This window comes from Falco punctatus, assembly GCF_963210335.1.
Source record: "Falco punctatus genome assembly, chromosome: 3".
Lineage (NCBI taxonomy): Eukaryota > Metazoa > Chordata > Aves > Falconiformes > Falconidae > Falco > Falco punctatus.
The window spans coordinates 93,294,262-93,313,113 of NC_137582.1; the positions used below are offsets into that span (position 1 = coordinate 93,294,262).

At 40.9% G+C, this 18,852-nt stretch overlaps 1 protein-coding gene across 1 annotated transcript; it reads right to left on the bottom strand.

Annotated features, from left to right (window-relative positions):
• Positions 1-1,018: 1,018 nt before the first annotated feature.
• Positions 1,019-14,212, bottom strand: RPP40 (ribonuclease P/MRP subunit p40). Its single transcript, XM_080379976.1, has 8 exons — positions 13,975-14,212; positions 12,230-12,374; positions 10,913-10,981; positions 9,467-9,562; positions 8,177-8,305; positions 3,990-4,188; positions 2,937-3,071; positions 1,019-1,628 (listed from the first exon to the last, which is right to left on the bottom strand). Exons 1-8 carry the CDS (start codon positions 14,101-14,103, stop codon positions 1,430-1,432), a joined length of 1,101 nt encoding a protein of 366 aa, XP_080236102.1. The 5' UTR covers positions 14,104-14,212; the 3' UTR covers positions 1,019-1,429.
• Between the last annotated feature and the right edge of the window lie 4,640 nt (positions 14,213-18,852).

Sequence of the window (18,852 nt, forward strand, 5' to 3'; positions counted from 1 at the left end):
AAGAACTTTCCCAGATTTGTCCATTTGGTTTGTGATCGAGTCTATGTCTGTACATATGACAAGGTGGCAGCTTTGCTCCTGGTAACCTACCAGAAACATATTACAGCAGGAGAATTTTGAAAGACAACATCATGATTTAGAAAACTGTTTACTCATTTGTCAGAGTTGTGTTTATGAAACGTGTAACAAAACTTGTGCAAAAGGGGTTGTTTAGCAGAGGGATGTGACAAATACCATCCAGTAAATCATCCAGGATGACTCTCCTCACTGAAGAGCACCAATAAACAGACAAAAAAAAGAAAGCTCAACTGCTTTTCATGGTCCTTCTGCTTCTGCATGATTGTGGCACTCACCCTGATGCAAGATCTTGATGTTTCCGCTACAGCTATGCCCTAAATTCCACTACCAATCTCTCACCCCATCAAGTGAACAACTTCCACTTAAGCGCTGCACTGGTACTTTAATGATACACACCTGCTCCATGAAACAAAACCCAAACAACCTCCACCCAACCCTCCCCAAACCATCATCCAACCCTTCATGGATTTCAACAGGAGTAAACCTGGATTCTTTATAGCTGCCTATGCTCCCAGCATTATTGCTAACAAAACCAGTTTAACTTAATCTGCATTGGCCGTAGCATTCTTCCCAAAAATGCATCTGCAATAACATGACGGTGAAATCTTGGCTCCATGAGTTTTCCTGTAAGCAAGAACAAGCTACTTCTAAAAGTAGACATTTGGTGGGGGTGGGGGTGTGAGTGTGTGGAGGTCAATTAAGAAAGCAAGTAGCAGCCTTTTGCACCACTGATATAAATCAACTTCTTTGATAACCAACTGTGATCTGTAAAATCCAAAAAGTGGGTCAGCAAGCCTTTACTTTTTCCATGTTTAATGGGTGCTCCTCCCGCTGTCACATACCTCCTTCTCACCTTTTTTCTCCTCCCCCCCCTACAAATTCTGGAGAACACCTTTTTTTATTTGACTACATGCAGGCTGAAATGTCTTAAACATGAATGTGAAGGTTTTACAGATCTTTAATGTAAAGAAAGAAAACACTAAATCCCAACACGAGCTTGCCTCCCCAGTATTTTAGCTAGCTATCTGTAAAACTAGGTTTCAAATTCCAAAATTACTTTTGGATAAAAGGAAAGCACCTACAGTCAATTCCTGAGACCTTAAACTCTCAAAACCACATTTAAAAGCTAGAATTGTCAAGTCTTTCAGAAGGCACTGTATGACAGTGAAGTAACAAAAATCCATTCCTTCCATTGTAGGTCATTGTTTAAGGGCTATAAATTATGGGGAAAAAATATACAGCCTCTTAGTACACAACTTTTTACCCAATTACTTTTATAAGAAAACCTATCTTATTAGGTTTCTATAGTGTAACATGGGATTATTAGAAAACTTCTTCTGTAGCCATAGATTTATGGAGGACAATCATCATTAGTTCCTACAGCCATCTGAAGCCAGTAGTCCAGATTTCTAAAAATGACGAAGTTGTACAAGTTCTCTCCTCCCTTGTGGAAACCATGTTCACTTTCTCTCCAGGAAACAGGGCTGTCTGCAAAACCATGCACAGTTAAGGTCAGCCAATACGCCAGTTTTGGTTCACCAAAATAGCAACTGCAAGGAAGAAGACAAGGTAATCAATAATTATAATGGAATAGACAGCATGTTAAATAAATAAATAAAAATAATCAAAACCAGGCACTTTAGTGAAAATTTGTAATTAACAGTTAAAACACCCTGCTTTAGTACATAATAAAAATTTTCAAAAGAAAATATTCTGTCAGAAGACATTAGGAAATGAAGTAAGATTGACTCTTGATTATTCCCACCAAATTCAGATATAGCAAACCTGCAATTACAGCAATTAGAAAAAGTTCTAAGTTGTAAAGTGGATGTTCTGAATTTCCTACAGCATGCATTGCCTTTCAAAAAATAGAACATTTACCAAGAAAATTTGCTATCAGGGCCAAAAAAAGAGATCAGAGAAAGAAACACAGTCAGGCTATGCTTGACACAAATACTTTTACCACCAGAAAGGAAAAGGATCACAAATAATCAAAGCCAGACATTATCCACTGCTCTTAAGTAGAGAATAAAACTTGTGTTCCAGCCCTAGCCTAGGGAGGCTTTCTGCATGAGATCTGAAAATTGCTCAAAGAGTAATGAACATATTTCAGATAAAGCAGCAGCGACGTTGTCATGAGTGGGTGCTACAATCATTAGCCACCAGGCACTTCAAGCACTGTCTCAGACATGAAGCAAGGAGCTTCCAGAACCTGCTGTCAGTAGCACCAATACATAAATACAGGCAGGTACCACACTGATCCATGATACACTAGTATCATGCAGTTTGGTATTGAATTAGAACTACAGCTACCCCATTCATCACTATCCAGTGTCCAGTGTTACAATACTTGATTCAAAAAACTCAATATAAGTTAATTTATTGTAATGCCATAATAACTTTGAAGTACCTTTGACACCGTTTTCGGTATCAAAAAGGGATTTCAATCATATTTTCCATCACTCGTTAAAAATCAGACATACTTGACAGCATCTGAATTTCATAGATGGGAGAATCTGAAAAGATGCTAGAGCTCAGTAGAGCCCCTGTTCCTTAGAAATTAAGATAAAAAGCAAAAGTAATTACTTGAATAAAGGACAGGCATTTTCAAATTTGAAGTATCCAGAATTCTGTATTGTTGATGTGGGTTTTTTTTTTTAGTTTTTTTGTTTGTTTGTTTTTACATACCAATGTTAAGCTTCCAGTTCATTTCCTAATTTAAAAAATTCTTCATTTTGTGTGTTTTGCTATTTACCTCCTACAGCACTACTGAAAAGAAGTATCTAAAAGTGATTTCTAAAACTAAAGTGTTATAGAGTATGGGTGTACATTAGTAATGTACTCCTGTCAGTCCTTACCACAGCTGCTCCAATAACTGAATTATCTTCTCAGGAATTATAAAGCCTGTGATTGTGCACAGAAAAGCTTTTTCCACCATTACATTGGGCTGAGGACAGCAATAGGTTGATAAGAAGCTAGATGATGTGTTGTCCCTGGAAAAACCCAAAAAACAATTAAAATATACTTTAAGTCTTCTACAGGAAATCTTAGTTATCAAAAATTGTACCAAAGAAGTAGTATCTACATACATCATCTAATACCAAAGCAACCAATGGCCAAGCAATTAATACACAAGATGTCACCACGGTGCTGTGGGTTAACCCTGCTAACCACCTAAACACCACACAGCTGCTCACTCACTCCCCCTAATGTGATGGGGGAGAGAATCAGAAGGGTAAAAGTGAGAAAATGCATGGGCTGAGATAAAGGCCATTTAATAAGTAAAGCAAAAGTTGCATATGAAAGCAAAGCAAGCTAAGTAATTAATTCACTGCTTCCCATCAATAGGCAGATGTTTAGCCATCTCCAGGAAAGCAGAGCATCATGTCTAACTGTGACTTGAAGAGACAAATGCTGTAACTCTGAACATTTCATACCCTTCCTTTCCTCAGCTCTTACTGCTGAGCACGTGAGCACGCAGTGTGCGATACCCCTCTGGTCAGTTGGGGTGTGCTGGTGTGGCTGTGTCCCCTCCCAGCCTCTTGTTCACCCCCAGTCTACTTGCTGGCAGGGCAGTGTGAGAAACAGAAAAGGCCTTGGCACTGTGTAAGCACTGCTCAGCGAGAGCTACAACATCCCCATTACCAACACTGCTTTGGTCACAAATCCAAAACACAGCACCACACCAACCTTTACAAAGAAACTTAATTCTGTCTCAACCTAACCAGTACATATGGGTACCCCTAAAACCACAGATAAGTTATTCAACTTACAACAAATCCTTAAATGCGTAACAGACTTCCCACTTAAATAAGAATTAGGAAAAATGTTTCTGTAACTGTTCCTTAAAACTAATTGTGGCTTTCCGTACTTAAAAGGTATTTAAAGATCAAACAAATTCGAATACTTACAAGCTAACTTGATTCAAGACAGCACCCAGCCATTCAAACAGTTCCTCTGTACTGCAGGACTCATCTGGCTTTCCCTGTAGTTCATTACTTTGTAACACCGGACACTGCAAGTCCCTTAACGTGCTGAATGTTATTTTTGGCTTCAGGGCCTGTATTTGGTTTTTTGAAAAGTATGACATCAACGTTGATCCCCCTGCACCTTAAAAACACAACATCACAAACATGTTATGAAACTACTAAACAAAAGGAGCACTGAATACATGAAACCTTCGTATATGTATACAAGGAAATGCAGTGTGTAAAACTGCTTACATGGTGTTATCTTTGGCAGAAGCCATAGAACCTTCAGCTTATCTTCTTGGAAATAAAAATTAGTACAAGATCCAGCAATGCAGTATAGCTCAGTAAATTTACTATTTAACAAGCAAGGACAGATCTGTTGATAGAAAATTCATGCAGAATTAACTGGGCAAGTAATAAAACGAACCCATTAGTGTAATTCAGAGTGTTCCTGAAAAGGAGCATATTACAGGCAACAGGAACACGTTAACTGCTCCCCAAGACAAAATAGTCTGCAAACGCACTCATGCTGCAAGTATACCCGTGCCTATACACATAAGGCCAGAGAACATTTTGCCTTACTAGTGCCCACACATACATTCCCTTCGTGCTCACGCACAGGTACTTGCTGCTGTAGAAAAGCAATGCATGCCTTATACCATTAGGTCATCTCTAGCCCAGCATCTCCAGGAACTCCTCAGGCATCGCAATTTGAGAGGCAGACATACACAAGGACAATGCATCTCTACGATCAGGAGAAGGAACTAAGCTCACATGAATTCAGACAGTATTCCCTAGGCTCAGTGTCTAGAGGGATCTCGGAATCACTAGTTCACTAACAACTGCCTCCTAGAGACAGCATGGCTTCTAGAATCACAAACAACTCCAACAGAATAAATTCCTGCAGATCTCAGGAATACTTTGCAAAAAGCTATAGTGTCATTTAAACTCTTCTGGAACATGGCTTCATAACTGCAGAAAGTTTTCCATTTCATTGTCCTAAAAGGAACTCAAGTCCTCTATCCAGCATGTCAGGTTAGCGGATCTCTTAGTTCTCTCAACTGAGGACAAGAACGCGTAAGAAACCTTCTGAGAGGTTTTATCCCATTGCTAAAGGCCACGTATGTGACTTCCTAGCTGTGATGGCAATTCTTGATTTACAATAAATTGAGAAATCACCTTCAATAAGATACAGTTGGAAGGTCATCTAGTCATCAAGACTAGAGACACTCCTACTCATCTGGCTAAGGAGTCTGCCATCCCAGGACACTGTATTTTCCTGAACAGTGGAAAAGCGAGCAGGTTGGAGAACAGACTTATCAATGATGTCAAGATGAATTCTAGGATAGTCTGGTGGACAAGGATTGAAGAGAGGAAGAAGGCGAGAGGGTAAAGAAACTAAACCACATTGTTTGAGGTATCTTGATGGACTTGTGGGAAAGGCCACGTTTCTCCAACTCTAGTATGTGATCCAAAACAGCAGGTAAAATTCTAAAAACCTAACCTAGACTAAAAACCTAACCAAAGCAAGCATACTGCTAACTGAGAGATACTAACCAACTTCCTTTTTGAAGCAGTAAGATAATTGACATGGAATGAATTCTCCTAAATTTGCAATTCCAGGTAACATAATTCTGTTTTCATAAAATAACAATGGGTCTCTAGGAGACCAAGAAGTAATACCTTGTTCATGAGAAGTCTGAAGTCCAGAACAGCATTTAAATACTGCAGAAAAGGCAAGTACGAAGAGAAGATATTAAAAAATAGGATACAGTTCACTGCAGAATTCGATTTCCAAAACTTACTATCAAAAATTATGGACTGCCTAAACTCCATCACCCATATTTATCTCATCAATGATAATCACTTGGGGGAGTAGAAAAAGGAGGGCTAACCTGATCCTTTTCAGTCACCCCTTCAGAGGAAGCTGCCTAAGTACCGCAGAGCACAGTGACAAAGACAGGCAGCCACTGAATTCTTGTTAATTTAATATTTCTATATAGACATATTTAAGTCTGAATTCTGCTAGAATGATGATCTTCCTTCAGCCTGTACCTCCTATTGGCATTTGTTAGTCTAACAGGTTCAAAGAATGTATAATATTACCCTAGAATTCTTAGTCAAATATAAAAAAATAATACATTTTATATGGCTGCTGCATGTGGAAGCCTCAGCTATAGCTCTAACTTCAGCAAATCTCAAAGACTACAGTCAAGACTACAACAGAACTATTCCTCTAGCTACAGCATAACTTTCCACATCAACAGCAGCCAGGCACACTGTCAAAGTTTCTTTGGAGTGAATTCCAGCCAATAAACATTTAAAACTGTCGTAGAAATTACAGCAATAGAAACGAGAAGAAAATGTTGGTTTGCCTCTGTCACTGAAGACATGAGACACTCCATGCTCCCATTTTTTTGTTCTTCTCGGTGCCAGAACCATTAAGTGGGAAAAACAGGTACAAAACCAAAAAATCCTGCTTTTGGAGGGCAACGTGAATGTTTATAGTTTGCAGCAGTGCTAACCATAGCAAGAAACAGCAGTTACTGGCAGGAAGGCTGCAAGCAAAATGTTCACGGAGGACTTGAATTCTCTCAACAAAATACAGCCCCCTCTTCCCCTTCCAGCAGAATTCTACATGATGCCTCATGTCTATTAATAAAAATCTGTAAAAGTTTTATTTTTGTCAGTACTAAGGACGTGTCTTTTGTGTTATAAGCACAAGATTCCTGCACAGTAAGGCATTAAGATTTAACTCCATATTCAGGAAATGATTGACCTGACCCATTTTTTGGATATAAGAGAAAGTGAGGAAAAGGAATGCTATTCTTTCTGAATGCTGCTAACACTGGCAGCAACAAACATAAGAAACATACCGGCCCTAGAAGCATTTTGCACTCCACCCAGGGTCAATAAATCCAAGCGAGCTCAGCCTGAAGATCACCACCTTGGGGATTTATGTCACCATTTATGGTAGCGACAGCCTTCACTGTGACTCTTTCCCGAAGACTACAAGGATGGGAATTGCAAGCCTTTGAACAATTTATGTATGACAAACAAGGAAGGATCCTTGTCATATGATCAGTACTTCAAAAGGGGAGGGGAAACATGAAGGACTGAAGTGAAACATGGGATACTGCTAAAGAAGCTTGTAAGCAGCTTTATATTCTCAGATCAGTTAACTCCCTCTCAGACTTGGTCTTGAAGTGCCAGGAAACAGTAACAATGCAAAAAGCAGATGGGAAGGCATCCTCAGGGACCTCTCTAACATCCCCTCTCACTAGCGTGGAGACTCAAAGCAGAATCGCACTGAAAGCTACACAGCTATGATGAAGACAAACATTTTTTTGCAGTAGACTCCTGTAGGTTTTGTCACTTCTATGCAAATGCTCCATATCCCTAGATACAGCCTGTTCTGAGGTAACAGAAGCAACGGAGGACTTTGGAAAATGACCCTCAGAGGAAGAACAACACTTAATTCCCAGAAGAAAAACTACTGTAATTAGAAAACAGTAGATAACCAAACACTAGAAGAAAGGTGATTTGAGACAATTTCTTGGAACAACAACCTCTTACTCTGCTCCAATCTCAAACAAGTGCTTGAGAATAAAACTGTAAAATAGCAAACTCTGTGTGTATGTGTAGATGGCCTGTGACAGAAATAGGGACTCTGTACATGTCCTGTAACTACTCATGAAATGGAAGTTCCCCATCTCAAGTCCTACACCAAATATGCAACTTACATGTGTTAATAAAAAATTCAAAAAATTTGTATTAATAATGGTTATATAGGTCAAAAATTTATAAAAAAGAGGCAGCACTATCAAAAAGGCAAAGTTATGCCAGAAAGTATGCGCAACATAGACAAGGAAAGGAAATAACTAATGTATCTCCCATGAATCGTTGTTGTGTTCCTGAACTGAAATGTTCTGCTGTGTAGGAAGTTACACAGACACTCCCCCAAAAAATAAACAAAGCAAACAAAAAATCCTACCCAAACACATTTTAATGTAACTCTTCCCTCCACTAAAAACACATTTGGACAATCACTAAGAAAGAACAGTAAACTAAAAATATTTAGACTTCATGTCAGTTACATTTTAGTTTTACATTTAGTTTTTTATTACCTATATTTGTATACCAAGCCAGTAGGAAGTCAAATTCTAAAGGTTTCTTTTCTTTCAAGGCCCAGAGCACTCTGTTATGTTTCTTACTATCAGGGTAAAAGCCAGCATCAGTCAGGTCAATAGTTATAACTGCAAAAAGGTACAAAAGCCACTGTTACTCAATTGAAATAAACATTAAATTCATTAAGAACTAAAAGAACACAAAGAAACCAAAGAACATTAAGCTTCCTTTTCACATATACAGCGCCTTTACGAAATATTTAAGTATGCAAATATGGCTCCCCATTATGGAAATAAATATTCACCTCCTGCTGTCCTTATTTTGATATAATCTGGAACTAACTTCTAGTGCCTTTTGTAATGGCACTGCCAGAAGTCCCAAAACAGCACCTTAAAAATACCTTGGTAATTAGGCAAGTTATCAGCACCAACAAAGCTCGAATATCTAACATCAGAAGCAATGTATATAGCAATGACACTTTTTCAGCTGTTTTTTTCTAGATTAATCAGCCCCAGGCTGAAAGTTATATTTATTTTTCAGAAGGAAATTTCATGATACATTTTACTTGACAAACTGAATAGTAAAACAATGTCTCATTTTGCCAAAATTCTTATTATAGATAAGAAGTTTCCCCTTCTAAAGTTTTTATGTAACTACTTACCAACTACTGCAAGTTCTAATACACTTGACATGGCATGGTGTTCCAAGTTTTTTACTTACTTATCAAAAAAATGAACAAAAATCACACTCAGGATGTCTTGTCTGCAGCTATTAAAAAACTACAGCATTTTCCAAGTACTTGGTATATCAACATTACCATATTAAGTATTTCAAACATAATACAATTCTCCCTTTCAAGCAAGCAGCCTTGGGTGAGTCTCTTCACTGAATTTTTTTTTTTTATAGTGTGCAAATTTCAACCTCTATCTTAATCAGTTTAGTATTTTCCGATTTAGATCGGAAGCCATAGATACTGTGCACAGTATACAAACATTCTTGAGTACCACATCACGTCAGTATAAACAACACAATGAAATCCCGGAAGCTACAAATTTTACAGCATTGCCAAAAAAAAAAATAAATCAAACATTTGTTTCCTTAGAGCTACTTTACTACATTGTAAAAGTGTTTTTTCTCTTCATGCTGTCCTTGTATCTGCATCTGGAAAAATACAATGTAGACAACACCCAGTTTTAAGGAAAGGGAAGTTTCAGCATTGCTGATTTAACATCCTAACAAGGCACTTCACAGACAGATCTGAAATAAGCATTGTTGTAAATAATACTTACTATATCTCATTACTTTTTTGCCAGAATACTGAGAAGGGCGACCTTGCAGTCCAAGTTCCTCATAAGTATCCTTATCCACCGACAGAATTAGTTTTCCTATAAACAAAACAAACTTTAATAAAAATTATTTTCTATCTAGTTGCCTTTGAAGTCTTCTGAGAACTGTACACTTCACACAATGTTAGTTTTGGATCAATGGTATTACTAATGTAATCCAGACTCCTTAGTTCCAGTTAAATGCATTACCCAATTAACCCTTTAAAAATGTTGTAACTCACTTGTTTTATCAGAGGTCTAATGAACAAGAGAAGTGTAATACTATTCCTGAGACAGTCATACCTTTTTTACTGCACTACCTCACTTCGCTGCCTCAATCTTTCACCTTGTCCCCCCCTAGCACTTGCTCTGTCATTGGTTGACCACTACATTACAACACGGCCTGATTTAGTAAACATTCACACATGCCCTGCTCAACTACACATACAAAAGCAGCTCCTCCAGCTCCAGTGGGACTACTCACACTGAGTAAACTACATTTATTAGTGATGAGCAGATATGCCCTGGGACTCCCATTCCATATCCATAAACCAAATCTGGCATCTACCACTTGGTACAGAATTTCAGACAACAGCTCTCAACTGCAGTTTTTTGGTTCTAGCGTACAACAGTGTAATATAGAATACAGACAAATAAGGCTGTTGCTGAAGATTTCAGATGGTGACATCACCAGGAACTGTAACGCTGTCTCTGCATTAATTGTGCATAGCTTGTAATCACTGTATCACAGAAACACAGTCACTACCAAGTATCCATCTTGCTAGAACTGTGCCCTTACAGGCACCTGACATATTACAGAGTCTTAGGCTAAAGGTCTGCTAGACCAATTTGCGTTTCTATTGTATCTATCTACTGTTAGATGGAAATAAGATGACATATTTGAAGCACAAAACAGCATTATTTCCTTTGCATATAAAACCCCACCTAAGATGAGCGGTGGTTTATGACGTTTTGTCATAAAACTGTGATGGAACTGAAACGGAATATTTTAATATAATTCTCAAAGAATAAACACTGATTATTTAAAAAGTGTTCCTAAGCAGTGCTGATAAAGACAGAATTTGTACCAAAAAAGAAAATTGAGACCAGCAGAAAATAAGAACCTGGAATGCAATGTTTTCACAAAAATAATCCTCTGTAGCAATTCCAATTTCATTTGAAGCACTGACAATCTGATACTATACATAAGTGAAGCTGATTTTTTTAGAAGAAATAAATCAACAGCATGAATGAAAAGACAAAACGAGTATTTTCCTAATTCAAACATATTTCTAACAAAGTTGGCAAGTTTAGTAAGCATTACATTTTCCAGTTTACGTCACTCCAAATGACCCCCCCCCAGACCATAATCAATATGAATTACTAAAAACAAAAAAATCCCAAACATACCATTTGGTAGCAGAGCTGCAGTATTATCTTGATCGATTTTTGTGTTATAGCTAAGTGCGTAGCACGAACCTTTAACAGTAAAGCAGAAAACCGTAAGAATACACAGTCTCTAAAGACAGACATGACAATATGAAAGACTCACCTCAAGATAACCAAACATGCCAAATACCATGTGAATGACTCTAAACCCTTGTGTTTTCATCAACTACCTTTCTTCCACCTTCTCAAGCAAAGTAGCATTTTGTTATTATTTTTATAAACCTTGGACTGGCATTATTTTAAAGGACCCATAATACAGACAACAATACATCCCAATATGAAAATGCTTTCTTTCCACCTGCAACTTTCTGCACTAAGCAAATGGAAAAACCCCTTTTTTTTTTCTTCCAGAAACAGATTTCTATTATCAGTTCACACAAAAACAAGGTGGAAGATGCTCACATTACTAAATATATTTTGTAGCATTATCTGCCACAGCCAATTTTGTTTTTTAAAACACAGGCATCAGATCCTGTAAACTCTGTGTACAAATGTTGCTTCCATAAAACTACTGGCGTAAAAACACATGAATGAGACTAAGGGGAATAAGAAAAAAAAAAGAGTCCCACATTTAGCAAGTAATGGATCTCTTATCCTCCCGTTTCATCTACATGTTCTCTGGTGTCCTCTCTTTTCCTTTTAACACTTTTTCTTCTCCTGGCAATCATTTGAAGGGTACAACTAGTTAACATAAGCCAAACAAGTGGCTCCTGCTACATGAAAACAGCATGGTCCGAGGATGCAGCAGCAAGCTGGCTGGGCAGAGGCTGCATCCTTCTTTACATCCTCTTTGCTCTTACTGTGTAAGAATGAGCCATCACAGCTATACTAGCAAAAAACGAACAAAGAGCAAACGTATTTTTTCTCTTGCCTGCTATAGAACACAGCTAACACAACTCCATGTTGAAATATGAAGGAATGAGAAAGGGAGAAGGGAGCTGATTTCTGCAGGAATCTGCACAATCATAAGGAGTAGAAGAAACAGATGTGAGGATACATGGAAGCCCTCTTGATGGCTGGCTTGCAGAATTAAGATGGAATGGGGAGAAATGAAGAGGGAACAATCAAAGAAGTTTTGGACCCAGTGGGTATAAATAAATGCTGACACACCACAAAGCAGAAAAAAGCCGATAAAGAAATTAATTCATAATTTTCTTTGTACTTTTCCTTCCCTTCCTTTAAAATACTTTTCAAAATAAATAATAAATGGATGTTACTGTGTTATGAAAAAAAAAATACACTATTATTGCATCTGTTATGTTTTGATTTCCACCTTACCTTTCTTCACAAAAGCATCAATGAATTCCTGAGCAACCAATTCATGAACCGGTAAACTCCTCACCAGGTAGTACTCTCCAACATCTGCAACAGTACTTTTCAGCACTTCAGGTAATATGCCACATTCAGGAATCAAAAACGACACCTGTCAGGAACATATTTGTAATGTAAATCATACTGTAAAATCTGTTCTGGAAGAAAAACAAGAAATACAGAAGAAAAATTCTACTTCTCAAATAAATCAGTATATTACATCTAAATGAGATGAAAAAAATAGTATCAGACTATCATCTTCAAGATGTAACAATCTGCAGAAAGGTTCTTGGTACACTAAATAGATTATTTAGGTTTGAGTTTGGGGTTTTTTTTGCATGTTATGTTCTATACAATAGCATGAGGTGTTACACGAAGGCATGATTTTACATAACATGAATTCACTACAGATCTTGTTTCACGCCATTATAAATGTAGCTTGACGTCACACTGGAACATTTAGTTCAGCCCTTGCTGCAAGAAGCAGTTATAACTACAAATGTAGGCTAAGCATTTATGTAATCTCAGTAGAAAAGACCAAAGCAGAATTTAAACTAGTTTTTGAATCAGTGCGTTTTCCTCTGCAGAGTACTTCGGAGATCAGACAACTGAACAGATCATCACAACAAAACTCGAAGATGGGCTTACAATTTTCAAAAAAAGCTGCAAGGCACACATTAAGGCTCCAACTTCTGTAGAAAGCTTCTAATTTAAGGCAGGAAACTGACTTTCAAGAGGGATGAGCACCTAGCTCTTCTTGCTAAGTTCAGCGTTCAGTCTTTTGGTCCAATTGCCTACCTTGAATCCCCTTTTTGTTTAAAGCCTTTCGTAGATCCCGAGAACTCTTTAAGTCCAGGAAACCAGGTAAAACAAGATTATTACATGGCCAAATACCAACCTTCCCAACAACCATGCCCATGGAGCCTAAAAGCCTGTCCCCCTGCTCCTTCTCCCTCCATCGCTCAAAAAACTTTTCTCCAAAAGCTCCCAAGAGAACAGGTACGCATCTCCTTTTGCATGCACATGCAAGAGAGGTAACAACTGAGAGATGGGCTACCTGCCACACAAGTAGCATGTTTTCTGATTAGCTGGTAAAAAAAAAAAATCACTCAGGGAACAGCAAGATGAGCTGACTGAAACCTGCAACAGTCAAAGCAAGCAGGGCGAGATGGCAAAAGCGAACTTCGTAACGTTAACTTGTCCAAAGCGATGCAGGTGATGACGGCAAGACATGACACACTGGCACCACACGACACACCAGCAGAAGCAGGGCCAGGATGACAGAGAGCCTTCAGGGCCCACCTGCAGCCAGGCTCCGGCTGAGCCCTCCTCCGTGCCGACAGCCCCCCAGCCCCTCACCGCTCCCCTGCCCCGCGCCCAGCTGCGCTGACAGGGCACTGGCACCTCCGCCACCCGGCCTTCCCTCCTCTCTTCAGCCCGTGCCCACACGGCCTCTGGCTCCTTGAGGTGCTGCCTGAGCCCACCGAGCTGATGTCCCTGCGTCCCCTGCGTGAGGCCCGCGGGCCCCTCTGGCCGGGCCGGCGGAACCTTCCAGAACAGGGTCTGGCACGAGGCGCAGCACCAGCGAGGCGCCCCACCGCCTCCAGGGGAAGGCACCGCGCCCCCCGCCCGGCATGGAGCTGCTCCGGTCTCGCCGGGGCTGCGGACACCGCCACCCCCCCGCGCCCCCGGCCCCGCCCGCACTCACTCACGCGGCAGTTATAGGCGTGGTCCCGCACGTGCGCCGCGTGCCGCGAGCGCGCGTGCCGCGCGTGGCCCTTCTCACAGACCAGCAGGTGCCGCGGGGCCTGGCCCAGCCGCCACAGCTGAGGCGCCGCCATCCCCCGCCGGCTGCGCTGGGCCGCGGGGAGCCGCACCCCCGGGGCACTCACCGGCCACCCGCCACCCGCCGCCGGGGCGGGAGGAGGGAGAGGGGCGGGCGGGAACTGCGCGATGAGGTCACTTCCGCCCGCTTCCGCAGCGCCGCCGCAGCCGCCGCGGCAGCGGGGCGGGGGCGGGGGTGGCCCGGCCGGGCTCTCCTCCCTTCTCCTCCCCCGGTGCGTGTTCCGGGTCCGGGGCAGCCCCCCACCCCCCCCTCCGGTTCTGGGGCGCAGAGCTGCGGTTCAGGGCGGTTAGGGCGCGTGCGTGCGCCGTGAGGCCTCTGCCGGCGGGAGCCGGGCCCCGCGGCACCGAGGGGGGGCGCTGTAGACCCCGGCGCGCGTTTTCTGACAGGGAATGGGTTTAGGAGAGATGCACGCTCAGAGGGATAAACCGGCGAGGCGGTGTCTCGGTGTTGGGATGCCCTGGGCTGGCTGATGGCACTGGGCAGCCTTTCAAGAGCGACCCGCTTTCTGCTGCCCTGCAGCAAATACAAGCGATAACACAAACCCCCGGGGCGGCAGCGCTGTGTGCGGCCTGAGACCGGCCACTGCTAAAGCACTGTCCAGCTTCATCAGGGCAGCGTGAGCTCCTGCTGAAGATTTGTGGCCCATTAGATCTCTGAGGGCATTGGTAGTAATAGCTGCAGTTTTACAAGATCACGGAAAAGATGCTGTGTCTGCTCTTACTCCAAATGGGACCACTCAGGTTGATGAGCATGGTGCACAACAGCCATGGGACTGGGCCCTGCCTCCCATGTGTTATCTCACTGCTCGTTCTGGGCATTGTATATTTTTCATAAAGCATGTAAAACAATTTCTTCTTTCCAGTATTTCTTTTCCCAGTCCCCTAGCTTCATAGCTCCTAATTTAGTTTAAAATGGTACCAAGCACCTTTCTTGGTATTTGCTGTTTCTGTACACTGTAACGTGACTACAAGGCTGTATGTAACCTTAACTTAAAACACCACTTGGGGCTGTTCACCAAACGTCCATCAACCAGGAAAACGAGATGCCTGGTTTTGATGCCAGTTTGACTACAGTAGTTCAGAGATCTCAAGCTTGCCCTAGGGATATCTTGACCTGCTCTTTCTAGATGAGAAGTTCAATATTAATGCTCAGGGGTACATGACTTTGATTATCTATCTCCCTTAGGTGGCTGGGTGCCAAAAGGAAAAGTTTGTTCAGTATAGATTAGTACAGGAACTTCGTTTAGTATAAAAAAGTAGAGGTTATGGTAAGGTCATTTGTTCAACAACTGCAATGTTAGAGAAACATGAACCATCAACTTCCTATGATTTTCTCATTCACCACCTATGTATCTTGGTGGTTTGATGCTGTAACTCGAGCAATCTTGTTCAATACCTGATCGGTTATTGGCTGTTAGGCTGAGATACATAGGTGGCAGATAGGTTTTCGACATCTGTATTTCCATTCTGGTGAATTTTTGTTACGGCTCCAGCACCACCCAGGCACTGCTTCTAGCACAAGCTGCACTTTTCTAGCGCTCTGTTTGGGTCTGCCTGATGTTGCTGACTTAATAGCTATAAATAGCTAGCAGTGTAAAAAGGCTGGTCCTTACAAGGTCTGTGTTACAGAACTGTGCTTGCCTGATGGAAGGAGTGGTGCTATCAAGGCGTTAGTAAGTTCAGCACTTCTGTCTCATTAGGCTGATTCAGACCCGTTTGTTTCAGGGCAGGTGCTTTCCCAGTGCTTGTTTACTGAAGTGACATCAAGTCACTTGCTGCTCTGAACTCAGTGGCTTGTATCCTCCAACATGTGAGACTGAGATGACGCTACACGTCATAATGTCACTGGCTCATTAACGGTTGTGGAGGAGGGCTGAATTCTGCACTTATGTTGCCTGTGTAAATTGGATTAATTGGATTATTGTGCATCAAAAAAAGGCTGTCAGTTATCATCATACCTGCAAGCAGAAGCCTCTGTGTGCAGACGAGCATCAAACTGTGATGATGAGAAAGCCTGTTCTACTAAAGGGGTGAAAAGTTCAGGGATACAAATGGATGGGAAAAGAAATGAGGAAAAAATATGTTGGGGAAAGGTCAAGGGTGTCAAGATTCATGGTTGCGTATTCAGAGTTCAGTCAGTATTTTAGGGATTTTGGCTGGAGTGTAGTTCACTGCAGCTCAGTGGAGCATTGGAGAATTTACATCACTGTTCAGATAGTTTAGTTCGTATATCAGGCAATTAATTTTAACCCATCCTTACTCATATATGTTCGCTGTGCTATTATAGAGTATGAGCATTTTAGAGAACTCCCTGAAAATACTGAACTGCATTAAAAAACCCCAAACATTTAGCAGTCCAGTAGTCTGTGCTGTAACATACAGAATTTCCCTATCTTTAAATGGGATATATGTATATGTACACTAATTGTTGGTAAATGCTGACATTTTTATAGTGGTGGTTACAGTTTTGTAAGTAATTGGGTATGGGGTTTCTGCATATTGTTAAAAAAAAGACATTTTAAACTTTAAATAATCTAAGTGACACAGCCTCTGTAAAGCTATCACAATTTTCCCAAGGATTTAAAACCTGTGACAGGGTAATGCAGTTTTACAGCAATTCAGTTTCTGCATGCTTGAAGAGAGTTACAGGCTGTAGTCAAGGGGAAAGCAGTGTCTTGAGGCAACCTGTGGTAATAGCTTGGAATAGGGAAGGATCTCTAAAATATTTCCTGGGACTGGTGAAATTTGATTCTGGTTTTGTATAAAATGACTGAGTTTGGAAAGAAAAGTCTGATCTTCACATCATGCACAATATCTGTAGTTGCAAAGTCCAGCTGCTTCTTTCATGTATTTTCTTCACTATTGAAGAGTAATCTTAACTCATTCTTTCTGCCAGATTTTCTGGTTTTTTAAAAATAATATTATTAAAATACATAGAGTTTCATAAAATCAAGTCTTTGTCACAGATATTTTGAAACTGGTTTGTGTCTTTAAGATGAATGACAACATTTTTCTTTTCAGTCACTTTTTTTTTTCTTTCTTAAGTATTGTTGACTGCAGAAGAGGAGGAAAGAAGTTGCCTAAATCTTTGAACCTTGGCTGTTGGTACTTTACAGAACAGAAACAAACAGCTCTCTCACCTGAAATTATTAATAAAGTGTGTAATACCTTGCAAACCAGCAATTTGTTTGATCAGTGTTAATTTTTTTCATTGAGGAAAATGGAAGGATGGTAAAGATGCAGATAGTTAGGTTTATATCCTGTTTTTACACACTTCGGTCCAAATACTCAGAGCAGTGATGGATTGTAAGAAAGATTGCTCTCAGACTTGTTTTTCAAGGAGGTTACAAACAAAGCTGCTGCCAAGTTACTCCCCAAAACAGCTGTTCAAGCCAGGAAGAATAGTGCATGGTAACCATGGACTGAGTTGCCGGATTTGGTTTAAATGCAATTTAAAAAACACCAAACCACCAACTACCTGATGTGTTTTAGTGTTACAACCCCCTGTAATCTGGGGAACCTCACACCCACTTTTGTGATACTGCAGTGGGAGAAGAAATGAGAAGGATAATTCATCTGACAAGGTTCTGGGGAGCAAGGGGTGTATTTGATCTATATTCAAGCAGAGTCCTCACTACGTCCTAAGGATGAGGTTTTGGCTGGGCTCTGCGTGGTGATGGAGGATTTTCATGCACTTTCTCTCTCTCTCCACACAGATCAATTGTCTTTCACGTTATGGCTAATAATGAGGCATGTGCACTCTTACAAGATGCCTGTTGGGGCAATCTGCTCCGCAGTGTTTGAGGAAGAGTCAGGAATCTGTTCTCTATGCACATTTCCTTGTAGAAGGTAACAAACTGTGCCTGTGTTTCCTTGATTGCTCCTTCATCTTCTGGCAAACTTCCTAAGGAGCACTTCCATACCCACCTTGACCTTCCATGGGCAATAAATATATGTCCCTCTCCTTGTCCCAAGACAGGGAAATGCTGCTGCCTTTTCCATTGCTAAAGTCTCCTCCCCCAGCTCTACAGATAACAAGCACCGTTTTTCTTCAAATTCACTAACCAATTAACATGATGATGTTAAACTTGTTGTAGCAGTCTTGGTCTTAATCTGTACATATTATTTCCAATTATATGAATTGTTCTGCTAAAGGATATTAGCTATCCCTGCAAAAATTGCCTTGATAATATCCTTAGAGCACAGGTTTTCTAGTAACATTAGTGCTGCTCCTGGGATTGCAGCAGATCGCACTGTAACTGTAGTGCACCATCATGAAGATACAGAATGCAAAGCAAAGAGAAAATAAAACTAAGCATTCCCTCCTGTAAACACCTTTAAAAGAAAAAAAAGCATAGAAAAAAAATTCAAAGTAAGGTGCATTTTCCCTTAAGATCGGTGCAGAGTAATTCCTTCCCGTCACAGCTCAAGCTTCCAGTCTGCTTCAAGGAGAGGTTTTCCCATTCCCACCAATAAATCAGTAATATTTCCTGTAGCTGTTATCCTTTGTATGCTAATGCCTGTTGTTAATGAGTATTTGGATTGCAAGGCCACTGGCATTCTTCCCCACTAAACTGTTTCTCTTACACACCCAAATCATAAAAGGTCCCGTGCTGCATTTCACGCTTCTGCAAACCTGCGTGGCCGCTGGCTGTAGGTGTTTTGACTGAGGATGGGCAGCAAAGTGGCCCCGCAAGTTTAGCGCAGTAAAATTTCAGTCATCCTTTTGCCATGCAGCATCAAAG